At 40.3% G+C, this 15,718-nt stretch overlaps 1 protein-coding gene and 1 pseudogene across 1 annotated transcript; both read right to left on the reverse strand.

Annotated features, from left to right (window-relative positions):
* Positions 1–695: 695 nt before the first annotated feature.
* LOC142400005 (interferon-induced protein with tetratricopeptide repeats 2-like) lies at positions 696–7,502 on the reverse strand (annotated as a pseudogene).
* A 605-nt stretch (positions 7,503–8,107) lies between these two features.
* LOC142399954 (uncharacterized) lies at positions 8,108–12,161 on the reverse strand. Its single transcript, XM_075484518.1, has 3 exons — positions 11,829–12,161; positions 9,989–10,280; positions 8,108–9,637 (listed from the first exon to the last, which is right to left on the reverse strand). Exons 2-3 carry the CDS (start codon positions 10,265–10,267, stop codon positions 9,299–9,301), a joined length of 618 nt encoding a protein of 205 aa, XP_075340633.1. The 5' UTR covers positions 10,268–10,280; positions 11,829–12,161; the 3' UTR covers positions 8,108–9,298.
* Positions 12,162–15,718: the final 3,557 nt, after the last annotated feature.

A 15,718-nucleotide genomic window follows, 5' to 3' on the forward strand; every position in this document is an offset into this window, starting at 1 on the left:
TGCTCTCGTTCTTCTTCTTTATACTTTACAAGTTGAAGCGATTATTGAGGCCATCGGCTTGGCGTGCATTGGCGGCGTTCTTTCGTGACTCATCCAGCGGCATTCCTTCCTGGCCAATCGGTGGCCTGCAGTCTGTAGACGTCGCATTTTCATCTCGACTTAGCTCGCTTGGAACCCCGGCCGAGTAGGTTGCTAAAAATGGACCCGAGCCGGTTGCTCTTACCTGGTGTAAAACCCTAGAAGTCGAGCCGGGTCGGTACTGGTGGAAAAGGAGCACAAGTGTCCTCGGTAAGTTGATCTTGCCGGCTCTGGCTGAGATTAACGGGACAGAATTAGTCCTGATGGATTCTCTCCCAGAACTGAATCTGTGCCGAGCAGCCAATCAAAAAGGAACTCCTTCCACTTTCATTTTTGTGAGTTTTTACTTGGTTGTAAAGTAAAGGAGTCGGCATTTATACAGCCTTTTAAAATTAATCTTTAATTTACTTTTTTTTACACATAAAACAAAGATGAAGCATAATATTGCATTATAAGATATGATGACAGGAAGGGAAACATTTATATTTAAAGCTCATATTGGATATAGTTTTTCATTCTTTTAAAGCCTTTAGAAGCTACTTAATAATTACAGAATTCCATCTTGAAATGAATCTTAAAGTGTTGATAGTCAGTGTGAGGTTTGATGGAGACCTTTTTCATGCGATAAACACCAACATCATTCTGGATTTGATGCAGTATTGTTCCAGACAGCTCAGCTTTGCCAGAAACTCTTTAATTTCTCCAATTTCTTCTGTTTCCGTGTTCAATCTTCTCCAGTTGCGTGATGCTGTGCTGGCGGTAGCGGGATGGTTGTGGTATCGCTACTACCTTCCTGTGGTATTCTATTGATTTCTGGCTCTCCTTTCGAATGTAATATAGATGTTTTGCGTAGCAGTTGTAAAGCATCTGTTGATCTTCAGGGTCTAGATCTGAAGCAGCAGAAAGACACTCGTCGAATATCTTCTCGGCTTCCGCTATGTCACACTTTGCGTATATTTCTGCAAGATTTAATTTTATTTCAAATGAAGAATCGGGATAAAGAGCGATCACCTCCTTGCAGAGGCTGATCGCTCTGTCCATCCGTTGCCTGTCATAGTTGCCTGTCTCATGAAAGATCCTCCTTTTGTAGCATATGGCGGCGCACCTCTTTACATAATGGGAATCTGGATACCTCGTCAGGGCCTCATCTGCCAAATGAATGGCTTCATCCATGGATATATGCTTTCTGTACAGCCTTAATAATGCGGTGAGGCCACTGTAGGTGCCGATTGGCTTCCGTAAAACCTTTCTCGCCAGCTCACGTGCATCATCGTCAACTTCTTCTCCTTTTGCAGCACGTATTTCCAGGTAGAAGGCAGCCAGGTACAAGTTGTCTGGATCGTGTTCTTTGGCGATTTTCATTATGTCCAGGACGTCAGCACTCAGGTTTTTGTCGTTGGCTTTAAAGCCGTGTGATAATGCCAAGGCTCGGCTGGTCTGCCATTCCACCATGTCCGGATTCATCCTGACGGCTCTCTGGAAGTAATCTGCAGCCTGCAGCTTCTTGTCTTTGTCAAACTTCATCAGGGTCCAGGCCTTCTCAGCGCAGATCTCCGGGTGGAGCTCGTCCTGGGACGGAGACGGGTATTTACCCATCAGGTCCTGGACCTTTAACAGGTAATCTTGACTCTGTGCTTGCTCTCCCAGATGATGATGCAGCCAAGCCAGATTCCCATAGTTCACCACCAACCAGGGGCCCTCGTCCGAGACCGAGTTTCTCATCTGGCGGAAAGCCTCTGTGGCCTTGTAGAGGAATCCACGGGCCTCTTCATCAAAGCCCAGCAGGGAATGAACAAATCCCTGCAGGTTGTTAATGTGACCCAGCCAGCTGAACCCTTCCTCTGGGCTGATGTCCTCCAGCTGGTCCCGTATAAAGAAAAGTCTGGACCTGCTGGGATTCAGGTCCCAGGTGAAGTGGCACTCAAGAGCCTCCAGTTTGGACTCCAGTGTGGACTGACTGTTAGCAGCACTGGGGACATAAATAATGACAAATCTTAAAGCACATCAACAGAATAACGTGTTCTGGATAATTACTTGTGAAGAACAAATAAGGAGGAACAAAGAAGCAGACAGTATATTATATAGTACTGCGTCACTATGGGGCGCTGGTAGAGGCGACATTACATCTCCAGAGAGAGGATAAACTTTTTAAACATTATTTTGGGTGCCAATGCCAAAGGCATCATGGCACACATTACTATTGTGCATACTTATTATTCTCCCGTTTCCGTCACAAATTTTGGTGCGCTACTGGTCCCACAGGGTTGGTCCGACCTGGATAAAAAGCTTATTCCCGGGTGTCCAGGGATTGGGAATAGTGTGCTTGTATTTTTCTCTCTCATTACTTGAACGGAATGCCAGGAAAATTGGGAAAAACTGGGAATTTTTGCCCAATGTAAATGCATAACTGACAATGTTTAAATCCAGGCTGACAACAGTTCTATTTAGCTGTGCATATGACACCTGAAAGTATTTTATCTGCACTCTTCACTTTTAAATTAATTAATTATTTTTAAATTTTAAAAGTTTTTAAATTATTATTTTTTTAAATTTTATTATTATTTTTTTTTATTTTTTTCTTTATTTATTTTTAATGATTTTATTGCCTTCTTGTGATTTTATGTAGCTGTGAAGCACTTTGAATTGCCTTGTGTACGAATTGTGCTCTATAAATAAAATTGCCTTGCCTTGCCATTAAAATTCATAAGTAATGGGACAAAAACAGCCCTATTTGGAGGCCTCATAACTCAGCCATACGGCATCACAGATACATCATTCGAAGTTTAAACAAAGCAGGAAAGACTCATCTTTAACTGAACTAAAAGGTTTGTTGATCTATTTTATAGCTTTGACACAACGGCAGTTTACGTTTTAGGAAAAATCAGAACTCCTCTCACTCTGCTGTCCTGGGGTCTCGCACTCTATTTTAACCAGTTTGAAATTAATACCAAAATCACTCAAACAAACGCCTTTCACGTCCAAAATGTTTGTTGCACCTAGACAAATTTTACTGTAAAACGTAGGTATTTTTGTCCTCTTTCACCCAAAGTCACCGTGATTGTGCTCGGCCTCACGGTTTTCTCTCAAATCACCTCTGAGCTCAGAGAGCGACCACTCGGGCTCCCATGCCCGGCCATTACAACCAGGCCTCATCTCCTTATCAAATCGATATGAAGGCTGTAATTAAAACTGCCATAAAAAAATACCGTACATAGGAGCAGAATAAAAATTACACCATTGGCTTCCCCCGTCCCTTCTGGCGCTCACGGTTCAAGAATTTGTCAGATATGACTCATAGTGTTCGAACAGCGACTATTTGTTCGAGGCATACGAATCAGTACTGAACACCAAGGTCAACTGTCAGTTGGTCATAGTGAGGGCGCTCCTGTCTGTTACACACAGCTGTCTCCATGGCAACCAGCCACACCTCTGCTACTCCTTGTGAGCCACAGCCAAGATGGCTGCCCTGTTATAACAGGTTTACGGACATAGATATGTATAGAATGGCTAGATGTCTCGTCCACGTTGCTGGGCAACGGAGTGGAACGTCCGCAGATGGCGGCCATCTTACCACAGGCAGCTCTCTCATTGTGTTGATGGTGAAACATTCAAACATTCAAGACATAACTTGCTTAATTCCCAAACGTTTAGGTTATTATAAACATCAAAGTAGTAAGCTAATTATCACACTACAGACAAAGTCCATATTTATTTTTTAAAATAAAAACGTCAATATTTCAAGTTTATTTGCCCCATGACTCAACAGCACTAGTTTTGCTCTTAGCTGTTTGGTATTGGGAGGAAATGCACTTATGATTTCTTGTGACCTGAAGTTCTTTTGCCTACCGATGTTGAACGCACTTATTGTAAGTCGCTTTGGATAAAAGCGTCTGCAAAATGACCGTAATGTAATGTAATGTAATGACTCCCTCAGGGAAATTCAAGTCCCCAGTAGCTCCAAACACACACATAGGATCTCTATAAATCTAAAATACAGTATAATATAGAATAATTAATATAATATATAATTAAAATATAATTAATATAGAATAATCTAAAACAAAGTGTAAAAAAGAATATAGGCTGTACAAGATATACAAAGTAAAGAGAGTTAAATAAAATAAGTTATAGCACTATGGTTGAGTTATTGCCCATATTGCACTACACTTGTGTTAATTACACATTGTATGCACATAGTCTGACCATAAATAGATCAGATATTGCACAGTAGTGACGTGAATTATTGCACAGATGACCGAATAAATAAAATATCGCACAGGGTCTTTTAGTATGTAAAATAGTGTAAAATGGTGGAGATTTCTGTGAGATAAGAGTAATAGCGTCAGAGCAGATCACTTAGCGTAACTATGGTTACCTCAGGTTTTGTCTCCCGGACATCTCATCCTGTGGTAAGATGGCCGACTTGTGCGGACGTTCTAAACTCAGACGTAACACATCTAGCTATTCTATACATATCTATGTTTACGGAAGCCACTGTGATATGTCTGCTCCCAAAACAATATAACACGACAGCCTCTGTCTTTCAGCGGGCAGTAGCTCCATTGGCACCCATCAAAATTTCTTCAGAAATGTTCAAGTTATCACTTCCATTAACCCGTGTGTAAACATAACTGCTACTTATTATTTTTCTGTACTGAAAATGAGATGACTCGTAGCTCTCTTTTCCCACTCCTGAGGTACAAGTGAATGCAGAGAAAGTAAAAAGAAAGTAAAATGGCATAAAAAAGAGAGGAAATCTCACGGTTCTTTTTGTTTAGTGTTGTTATTTGACCTTATTTTTTTAGGTAATTGGTGAACTTTCAGTTCCTGTTTTATTTTGTGCATTCTCTTTAACGAACTGCATTTTTTGCACATACTCTCGCTCACACCTCACTCCCGCACATAGAATAGAATAGAATAGAACAGAAAAATGCTATTTATTTATTATTTATCCCCCAATGGGGGAAATTAAAAAAACATGCACAAATCTGCGGTTTTGCACACACGGTGTACATATCTCGGACTTTAACTTGTGCACATACATATATTTACTTTATTTTGTACTCTATTTTATTCTAAATGTATATATTTTTAATCTTATTTTGTATTTTAATCTTGCTTATATATTTTATATATTTTATTTGAAATTCTACTATTCTAATTTAGGAATATTTAATTTTACTTTACCTTTCTATTAATGTTACTTTGCTACCTAGTTTATATTTTATAGTTTATAGTTTGTATTTTGTGGACGGCGGTCAAAGGTCATTTCACTGCATGTTGTGCCGTGTATAACTATGCATGTGACAAATACAACTTTGAATTGAATTGAACTTTACTTCCCAATCTTAGTTCATACCAAGTAAAAATATGATTCTGCTTTCAGAAGCCCTCATTCTGGTTTGAAGGCCTAAGTACGCTGTCATCACAACCTGGATAAACTGGGATATTAACAAGAATTCAGTTACAGTCGGTGAGGAAAAGAAAACAGCAGCAGATATCATTAAAGGCAGCCACTCACCTCATCGTTCGGTCGACTCAGAAGAACAAAGATGCATCCGTGTTCTGCCTTTTATCTGCGCTGGGCTTTTTAGTGCAGTGCCGTAAAGTAACTAATGTTTAACCTTTGTGATCTTGTAAATGATGTTATCTCAGGACTCTGTGAGTTTCCTTTACCCATGAAACAGAAACACAGATGGGTTAGTTAGACCCGGGTCAGAGCGCTGTCAGAGAAATCAGAGTTGGCTGCACACTTTTTTATCTTGGGGTTGGGCGATTATTGAGCCATATTTTGCTCAAAAGATTAAAGTCCAAGAGAAGTTAACACGTATTGAATTCTCTTCTAAAACGGTCACAAGCATATCATAAGACTTCTGGTTAGGTACTAAATACATTCACACCACCAGTCATTTGATAACTAGAGTGGATCTTTCCTTTTCTTTTCTTTTTTTCCCTCTCTTTCCTCCCTTCTTCTTTCTCTCCTTCCTTTAAAAAAATCTTTTTTTTCTACTTATATTATTTCTTTTTTTTCCCTTTCAAATGATCACTACAATTAAAATTATCATTTTTATTTTTTTTTCTAAATTATGTTCAGATAAATATCTTTATCTAATTTTCACTTCAAATCTGTGTAATTGGTCCTTTGTTTTATTAGTTTTCATTTATTGAACGACTATATTTCATGACTGTTGATTTTGCTGAGATGATGTGCAGCTGTAAACAGAAACAGGAAAACATGTACATGAAGGGAAATTTGACTTGTCAGGTTACCATTGTGAAAAAATGAATAAAAATGAAGTTATTAAAAAAAAAAAAACTGCAAAAAAACCTGATCCCAACACAATGGAAGACGTTTGGTATCATTTCCTTTGTAAGAATTTTTTGAGTTATTTGAGATTAATGATTCAACCACAATTAAAATCTGGGGATAAACATAATTTTATGAACCATAAATCAGTGACATCATCCCTGAGCAGCTTAAAGCCGGCAGTAATAAACAAACTCATTCTGGTTGTACTGACGGTTGGTTGAAAGTCCACAAACACATGACAGGGAGGCAGATGGACAGCTCAACAACATCCAGGAACCAACTCTGTTGGTTTCCTTAGCTAGGAAATTGTTTTTGAATTGGCTCTATATGAACGAATTGGATTATTTTATGAATAATTATGATTACAATTAATTCAATTCCAATTGGCTTGAATTGGACTTTATTATCTAAGTGCCTTGAGATGACATTTGTTGTATTTGCTGGTCGTGCATCAGATTGTTTAGTATTGTTTGGCTGTTGTTTCATTTAGCTCCAAACTGGGACAAAACTATTTAATTTGCATGTGAACAATAAGTTCAGAGACGCTGTATTCTGTGTTGTTTACACATGAAATAAATGTCTTTGTTGTGGGGATGATTTAAAAGTTAAAGATGGTTTGATGTTTATAAGTTAAATTTTATATGAGAAGTTGAATTTGGATTTTTTTTGGTTTGATAATAGACGATAACTTGATGATAAAATATCTTTCATTGGGAAAACAGCAAAAAAGTTTCTTGGATTACAACAATTTTCAATTATTTTTCCATATTTCAGCTGTTTAGAGCTGAGTAATTTAGATTCTGTGGATTTTATAGGGAAAATATCTGAGACTGAGAACCTGCCAAAAGTTTAGTTAGTAAGTCAGAAGCTTAGAGATTCAAATGAGTTACAGACTTTAAAAAGGAAATATTTCCAGACAGTCTACAGTTTTTTTTATTAGTTATGAGGATGTGAACCATAGTTTTGAACCAGGCTTTTTGGGCTTGAACTTTACATTGGTTTGAACCCCTTTAACTCTTTATTTATCGGCAGGGAACATCTCTGCTGACCCGTCACAATCTGTTCAAGCTCCTTCTCTCAGGCAGGCGTTACAGAGCTCTGTACACCAAAGCATCCCAACATAAGAACAGTTTCTTCCCTCTGATGAACTCATTCTAGTCTCAGAACTCTCACTGTGTAATAACTGTGTCTCTTTGCCTGTAATTAAGACTATTTATTATCATATTCACACTGTATTTGTGTAAATATAATCCATTCTTCTGTTATAAAGCCAAATACACTCTTTCATGTAAATACACCTGTTCCACTATTACACTACTGTTCCCTGTAAGTATTAGTACTTAACTTATTTAGCTATATTTAGTTTCTCTCTTCATTACTGTACATAGGCTGTGTAGTGGCTGTTCGTTCTCTTGTGTCACTAATCAACACTAAAAAATGTCAAAAACCATAATAAACTAATTAAATCAAACGGCCACTGAGACAGCTAGGGAGTGAAGTAGGATTATTTTTATTGGATTATTTTATTATTTTATTATTTTTAATTGGATTATTTTAAAAATAATTATGATTACAATTAATTGAATTCCAATTGGCTTGAATTGGACTTTATTATCTAAGTGCCTTGAGATGACATTTGTTGTATTTGGCGCTATATAAATAAAAATGAATTGAATTGAATTTACGCAGGTAAAATGAGTCCATTGTCCAGGCAAAAAATTAGGTTTCTTTAGGTTTATTTCTCCAAACACAAGCAAACAAACAAAGAACAAAGAACAATGGGCCTTTGCCGCCTCTCTTGCCCTGGTAAAAAACCTATTAGCCCTCCCAGGTGCCTGCTCACCTGCCCATCTAAGTGAACTCTCCCAGTGCGCCCCAGCTAACCAGTGATTTCAAAATAAAAGCAGAATTAAATACCCAAATTAACTCAAACAATACTAAATATCATGAACAACGAAAAAAGGTTTATTCCCCAAACTAAATCCCCAAAAGATAACTAAATAATAAGTGAGCCAAATATACAAAATAACAAATAGCTACTACAGGCTGTATCATTTAGAGAGCTAAGCCAACTGGAGTCAAATTCCAGCTATGGATGCACGTACATGGCCATTAAAGCGGATTCTGATATGTTTTTAATTCTATTTTCTTCTTTTTTTTAACCCTTATGCGGTCTTAACATTGTGTTTACTCCCCTTGTCCTACCAAAGCCCCAAAATAAAGCAACTTAATTGAATTTTAAATCCAAAATCTATTTTGTATGATGAAACCACCTGTTATTTATCTATTCAACTCAATTTAATACATATTTTTTTCATGTATTTTTTGTTACACAAAACAAAAAGACAATCACCAGTTTTCAGGATTACACTTTTTTTTTTTTTACTGTCAGTTGGACCAACAGTTTTCTTGTTTTCTCAGTTTTCTTTTACATAATAAAGGTTTATTATTGCTATTATATAAATGTGAAGTAATTACTTCTGAATTAATTATATTGAAAGGGAAAAAAAACTGAACTTTTTTCTGGTGTTTAAATGTTTTTATAATTCACGGGTTCAAAAATGACCCATAAGACAATCTTTGTACCCTAGTGGTGTACAGCCCACATGGAGACATAAACAAAAATAAAGTGTGACTTTTTCTAATGATGATTACTTTGGGCGTGGAGTATGCAGATCTACTATCCTCGTGCACTTAAATGCGCACGGGTGGCATTCATCGTTTACACACACTTTTTAACGAAGTTAAGAGCGTTTGTTGAATGTGACGTGGCGTGTTTGTACGGAAAAACGGAGAAATTTAGAATAAAAATAGGAAAATGTTCCTGCATGAGGCCCATTGTTTAAAACACACACCAAGATAAAAAGCAGAGCAGAATCACAGCGGCTGGGAGCAAACTTCCACTCTGTTTCATTTCTGCTCTTTGAGCGAAGCCATGAAGAAATCGCGCTCGTTCTGCATCTGCTGGCGGAAGATGGCGTCGGCCCTCCTGATCTGCTCGGGGGTCTTCAGGTGCTTGTCCAGCAGCTTCCTGTAGTGGTCCTCGGGGTGCCCCACCATGTTGTTCTTCTTCCAGGTGAAGTAGGCGTTGAACTCCCTTTCCTTGAGGTTTTGGGCGAGCCACAGCCAGAGCCTGGCGCAGGGAAGGAGGGCCACGGCGAAGAAGATGGGCTCCTGCTCGTTCATGGCGGCCTCGTAGTCCGACAGGTACTTCTCCATGACGGGGATCGCTTTGATCTCCGACACGCCCTGTGGGGGTAACGGGTGGATATGTTACAGATCCTGGATATGAATCAATAAATCAGTTCAGCAGAATATTTAGAAGAAACCGGTTAAGTTCGTGTTCAGTGTACAGATCAATAATTCTGACTTTCCTTTCTTATTTCCTGACACATAAACTCATGATGGTACGTATCTGTGTATATTCTGCATGCTGGAATGTTGTAAAAGCTGCTTCCTGGTTACATAAAGCCTAAATAACCTTGGGGTTCACTTACTTTTTCTACTAGCAAAATTTGTCTGCAATGTTTAACTCAAACTTCCTCGTCTTTACGAGCAGTAATGACTATTGTTGACTGAATGAAAGTGACGGTTTCTCACGCTCAGGTTGAACTGCTTCAGCGTTTCCACGGCGTACTCCTTGTAGCTCTTGTATCTGTCCTGCATGAACTGCCGGATGTCATCGGGGAGTGTCCCTCTCTGGCACATCTCCTGCAGCATCTCCGTTACCTTCACCAGGTAGTTGAAGTCCTGGATCATGAAGCAGGTGTAGTCATCGGCCTGCAGGTCTCCGGCCTGCATGTGCTGAACAAACGGCGCCCTGAGCGTCTGCTCGGCCACGTCCTTATTCTTGTTCCACAGCGAGTCGTAGACGTCCATGCCGCAGATGTGTCTGAGAGAGTAATAGGGACACTCGTTGACATTCATGGCACAAAGGTTTCTGAGAGAGTAGGGACGCCGTGCACGCTTTAAATAAAAGCCCAGATGGAGTTTATGGGAAATGCTTATCAAAGAAGCTGCGTAAATAAACAGCAGTGACCTGGACACTGTGTGCAGAGGTACAACACCCGGGTTCATTCTTTTATTCCACTCAACACGAGCAGGACGACACACATTCAGCTTCACATCATGTAAGATCGGCTCTTTTTACTTCTGCTGATCAAGTGTGAAGCCCTAAAAGTTCTCTTAAAACATAACTGGGAACAAAGCCCGGCTGTCCAAAAAAAAAAAGAACAAAAATGACCAATTCAGCTCACATTTCCATCTTCTCTAGATGTTTAACCAACATTTTCTGCTCCCTGACAATAATATCTTGAACAGCGTTTCTGTATTTTTCTGCTCCGCTCACCTGAACCGGAGCCGGTTCTGTAAATGTTTAACCGGTTCACCATATTTGCTCCTTTTTTTTCCAGCTGGATTTACTGTAAAAACGTGGAGAATTCCCTCATTTTTCTCAACCCTCGCGCAGCCACGGAGACATTATTTAGAATTTAACACGAAAGTTTATTCATAATTCAGGTAAGAAATGGGCGAGTTAACTCGTTATTATCGCGTTAACTCGTTAATTATTTAACGCCGATAAATAAACATTAACGCAGGTTTTATTTATTTATTTTAAAAAATGTATATATTAATTTTTTTTTAAATATAGAGAGACAGGAAGTAGGGGGCAGAGAGGGGGAACAACAGGCAGCACAGGGCCGTCCGATGTGGGACTCGAACCGGGGCCAGCTGCATCGAGGACTATAGCCTCTGTACATGGGGAGCCTGCTCAACCCACTACGCCACAGACCCCCCCTGTTTTATTATTTATTTTATTATTGTAAAAGTCTGTTACTCACAGGCTTTTATTTTGTAAAAGTATGTCGCTCACAGGCTTTTATTTTGTAAAAGTCTGCTGCTCACAGGCTTTTATTCTGTAAAAGTCTGTTGCTCACAGGCTTTTATTCTGTAAAAGTCTGCTGCTCACAGGCTTTTATTCTGTAAAAGTCTGTTGCTCACAGGCTTTTATTCTGTAAAAGTCTGCTGCTCACAGGCTTTTATTCTGTAAAAGTCTGTTGCTCACAGGCTTTTATTTTGTAAAAGTCTGCTGCTGTCTGCTGCGGAACAGGAAAAGAAAGTAATCGGCGGATCCACCAAACATGGAGAAGGGTACGGAACTTTTACTCGGCCATTTTCATTTTAAAGTTCTTCCAGACGGCGGAGTCGACAGAACCAAAGTCATCTGTAAACACTGCCAAGTTGAATTGTCTTCTCAGCGTAGTAGTTCCAGTCTAAAATATCACTTAAAGGCAAAACACACAACTGATAGCAGCAAGTCATTCAAGGAAACAGACAGTGGAGCGAGGCTTCTACATAAAAACTACAGAAAGATGCTGAGGGTCACCTGACACAGATGTGCATCAGGTGAACCTGTGAGTCAGTAAATAAAGTGACTTACCCGACTCCTTCAGAGGGCGAATCTGTCCGACGGCTTCTGTCTGTCTTCTTCTTAAAGGAACAAACTCAGGGAAGGGTTCAGAGGCTCCGCCTCCTGCCGCAGGGCTGCTTATGCACTTGTAAACTTCAGAAATTTAAATTTTCAGTGCGTCTGTGGATGTATCGTAGCATTGAAAATAAAGCCGACTTTGACTTTGAGAGAATCAGGTTGTTGGTCCTGTTTTGACTGAATAAAAGAACTTGAAATACTTTCACTTCCTCTCTCTCTTTCACACAGTCGTTACGAAACTGAAGATTAACAGAAAGAATTACTTCCTCCTCACAAAAGCTCTGAAAGCCAATAAAAAACTGACTGATGTGTCCGAACATTCAGATGATACATGAAACGTATGAAATATATTTGCAGATATGTCGTTAAACCTGCTTGTTGAGGTAACGACATCCTGTTGGCGTTCAAACTGTTTCTCCCTCGTATCGTTTCTCAACACTCGGGTGAAATATCAGATGTGACAATAGGTCGGACTGATTAAAAGGTGGTGTGTCAGTTACTCGATGAGGAAGTTCGTCAACTCAGCTGACCTTCCCGTTCACCCAACATGATACTGTCCTCAGAACATCCCAGAATAAAACCATCTGACCCCTTATCAGGTGGTAAAACTCACAGCAGCACATCACGTATTACACTGGGTCATTATTCATTTAAACATAGAAGCGCTGGGATGGGAAGTCGTTGATATTTAGGCTGAACAGTAGCGGCCCCACAACAGATCCTTGCGGTACCCCCGTGGTGCACGCTGGATCATTTTCAATGCACTCAGAAACAGGGGTACAGTACGAGTCCTTTTTTATCCCCTGAGGTACAATCTATACTAATGTACCCCCTAGGGTTAATTATTGGACCTAAAGGTACATACATGTACCTTTTTTTCTACATGCTGGGGTACAATAGACAGTCTGTGTTAGGCTACTTCAGTATAAGGGTACAAAATTGCTACCAGAAGTACAAGATTGGTCTCTGTAGGGTACAAACCAAAAGGGTAAAAAACTATACCTTCTGAGGGTACTGCCCCAGTGACAAGCCATCGTACCCCTAAAGGTACAATTCTGTACTTTATTTTCTGAGAGTCTGGGCACAAAGGTGTCTGATACTCAAGAGAAACAGTTGGAAAGGACCATCGCTAAGGTCACTGAGTGTATGTGTCCCCAACCAGAGATAGCATATAATAAAATATGGAGATTCAGAGGGAAACCACATTTCAGAGAAATTAAGTCGTATGAAGTCGTATGCATTGTTTCCTGGCTAGATGTCTGGAAGAAAGGAGACCTGGAGCATCTTCACCATATAGGGATAAATTAACACCCATAAGAAGAGGCTTCACCCTCTGGAGGACAGAGATTTCATTCGAACAACTGGGCTGATCTCTCCAGACTTGATGCATCTTTTCTGTAAATTCGGACCTGATGAATGCAATAAAGGTTTCTATGTTAGATTAAGTCCGTGTCAGCAGAGTTCATCCCTCATCTCCACATCGGCTCGGCAACCATCCCTCACATTTACTACAGCACACAGGTAGGATTTTAGCTTTAGCACCGATCAACTCTCCTTTGTCCAAACTCGATTTTAGAGATTTCAGAAATAAACAGCAGAGGAACGGTTCGTCCTGAAGGAGGGCCTCTGGCTCAAGATGTTCTACCAGCTTTTTCCAAACTTATGATTCACCAGTGGATGAAATATGGTCTTTTCCGCAGAAGCTCAGTCAGGAACTTCCTGGAAACATCTCCAAACTCCTTCAGCAGGAACAAACATCGTCCCGAAGCAGCAGAGTTTTTAACGAGATGGAAACATTGCAGAATATGTGTCACATCTGAACTCTGCTGAAGATAAACAGACCAGGAGAAACTCATCCATGCATTCATCTCCAGTAGACTCCATCACTGTAACGCTTTTTTAACTGGACTTCCCAAAAAGAGCATTAAACATCTGCAGCTCATCCAGAACGCTGCTGCTGGAGTTTTAACCCGGACTAAGAGATCTGAACACATCACAGCAGCTTTAAAATCTTTACTCTGGCCTTGCCATATCATTGCATAGGAGAGCACTGCATAGCATTGCTTTGCATTGCTTTGCATTGCTTTGCAATGCTATGCAGTGCCTCCATGCAAATGCATGGCAAGGCACCTATTACTATTCCGTTGGCAAAAGTCTATGGGATTTAACATTGAAAACGTGTCTCTTTATAGATTTATTTATAGATTTATATATTTATTCTTCCGTCCACATTAATGCGGGCCCTGAGGGCCCGCACATCCCAACAATATATATATCAAAACGACCGGCTCGATGAGTTTTCGCGGGCTATTATTTTTATTGAAGATTGGAGTTACCATGGCGACGTAATAAGCAAAAAACAGCCCCCAAAGCCCCCCTAGGAATAAACAGGGGGATGACCTGGAAAAATCATAAAAAACCCAAAATTTTGAGCAGTTACTGTGTCATCATGCCTTAACCTAGAAACGCCATTCAAATTCAAGTCGCCATTCAGTTTGTAGATACGTCCGTGCTGTGCTCAGAAGTGAAGACGCCATGTCGATACCTGCTACGGATTTCCCACAGCATGCCTCCAAGCGACCCAAAGTTTTGGCCAAAATCTGAACAATTTGAATTTTTAGAGCACAACTGCCATTTCATTAGAGTGTGGGAAGAGCAAGAGTTCTGACCTCAGATTCATTTTCGAATCGCCCTCACGCATACAAATATCGCTCCAATGCCATTATGTACTGTCATAATATAGGCACGCATGTTGGGATTCATACAATGTTTTCATATTTCATCTAGGGCTGACCGTTTGCTCTCAGAGCCCCTCAGAGCAAAGTGATGTCGGGGCTCAAAGACCTCAAATCCCCATTTTAATTCATCCAATTCTCAGAATCTCAGCAGCTCCTGCAGCCCTTCTTTCTCTCATCCGTGCTTTCACTGTGAATGTGCTACAGATCTGAAACGCGGGAATATTGAAGTCCAAAGGCGTCCCTCGCTCATTCTGTGAGAATTTTTTCCGTATCTCTTACGGTTTCCGAATGGGAAGCATCTGTTCGTAGAGGTTTTTTGGCTCTGAGAAGCCTGAGTCTCATATAATTAGTGTAGCAGCAGCTGGGGCAGCTTAACTGTCAGTTAAATGTTACCATAGAAACAAGGCTATTAGTGGCCCAGCCAGTCCTTTGCCTCTTTAAAGGGACAGTTCGCCTCTTTAAAGGGACAGTTTGCCTCTTTAAAGGGACAGTTCGCCTCTTTAAAGGGACAGTTTGCCTCTTTAAAGGGACAGTTCGCCTCTTTAAAGGGACAGTTCGCCTCTTTAAAGGGACAGTTCGCCTCTTTAAAGGGACAGTTCGCCGCTTTAAAGGGACAGTTCGCCTCTTTAAAGAGACAGTTCGCCTCTTTAAAGGGACAGATCGCCTATTTAAAGGGACAGTTCGCCTCTTTAAAGGGACAGATCGCCTATTTAAAGGGACAGTTCGCCTCTTTAAAGGGACAGTTCGCCTCTTTAAAGGGACAGTTCGCCTATTTAAAGGGACAGTTCGCCTCTTTAAAGGGACAGTTCGCCGCTTTAAAGGGACAGTTTGCCTCTTTAAAGGGACAGTTCGCCGCTTTAAAGGGACAGTTTGCCTCTTTAAAGAGACAGTTTGCCTCTTTAAAGGGACAGTTCGCCTCTTTAAAGGGACAGTTCGCCTCTTTAAAGGGACAGTTCGCCGCTTTAAAGGGACAGTTCGCCTCTTTAAAGGGACAGTTCGCCTCTTTAAAGGGACAGTTCGCCTCTTTAAAGGGACAGTTCGCCGCTTTAAAGGGACAGTTCGCCTCTTTAAAGGGACAGTTCGCCTCTTTAAAGGGACAGTTCG

Source organism: Odontesthes bonariensis, chromosome 15, assembly GCF_027942865.1.
Source record: "Odontesthes bonariensis isolate fOdoBon6 chromosome 15, fOdoBon6.hap1, whole genome shotgun sequence".
NCBI lineage: Eukaryota > Metazoa > Chordata > Actinopteri > Atheriniformes > Atherinopsidae > Odontesthes > Odontesthes bonariensis.

Coding starts and splice junctions, on each gene's coding strand:
- LOC142399954 (XM_075484518.1), bottom strand. CDS start 10,267: ATGGACGTCTACGACTCGCTGTGGAACAAGAATAAGGACGTGGCCGAG. Junction 9,638..9,988: donor TGAAGCAGTTCAACCTGAGC/GTGAGAAACCGT, acceptor TTACCCCCACAG/GGCGTGTCGGAGATCAAAGC.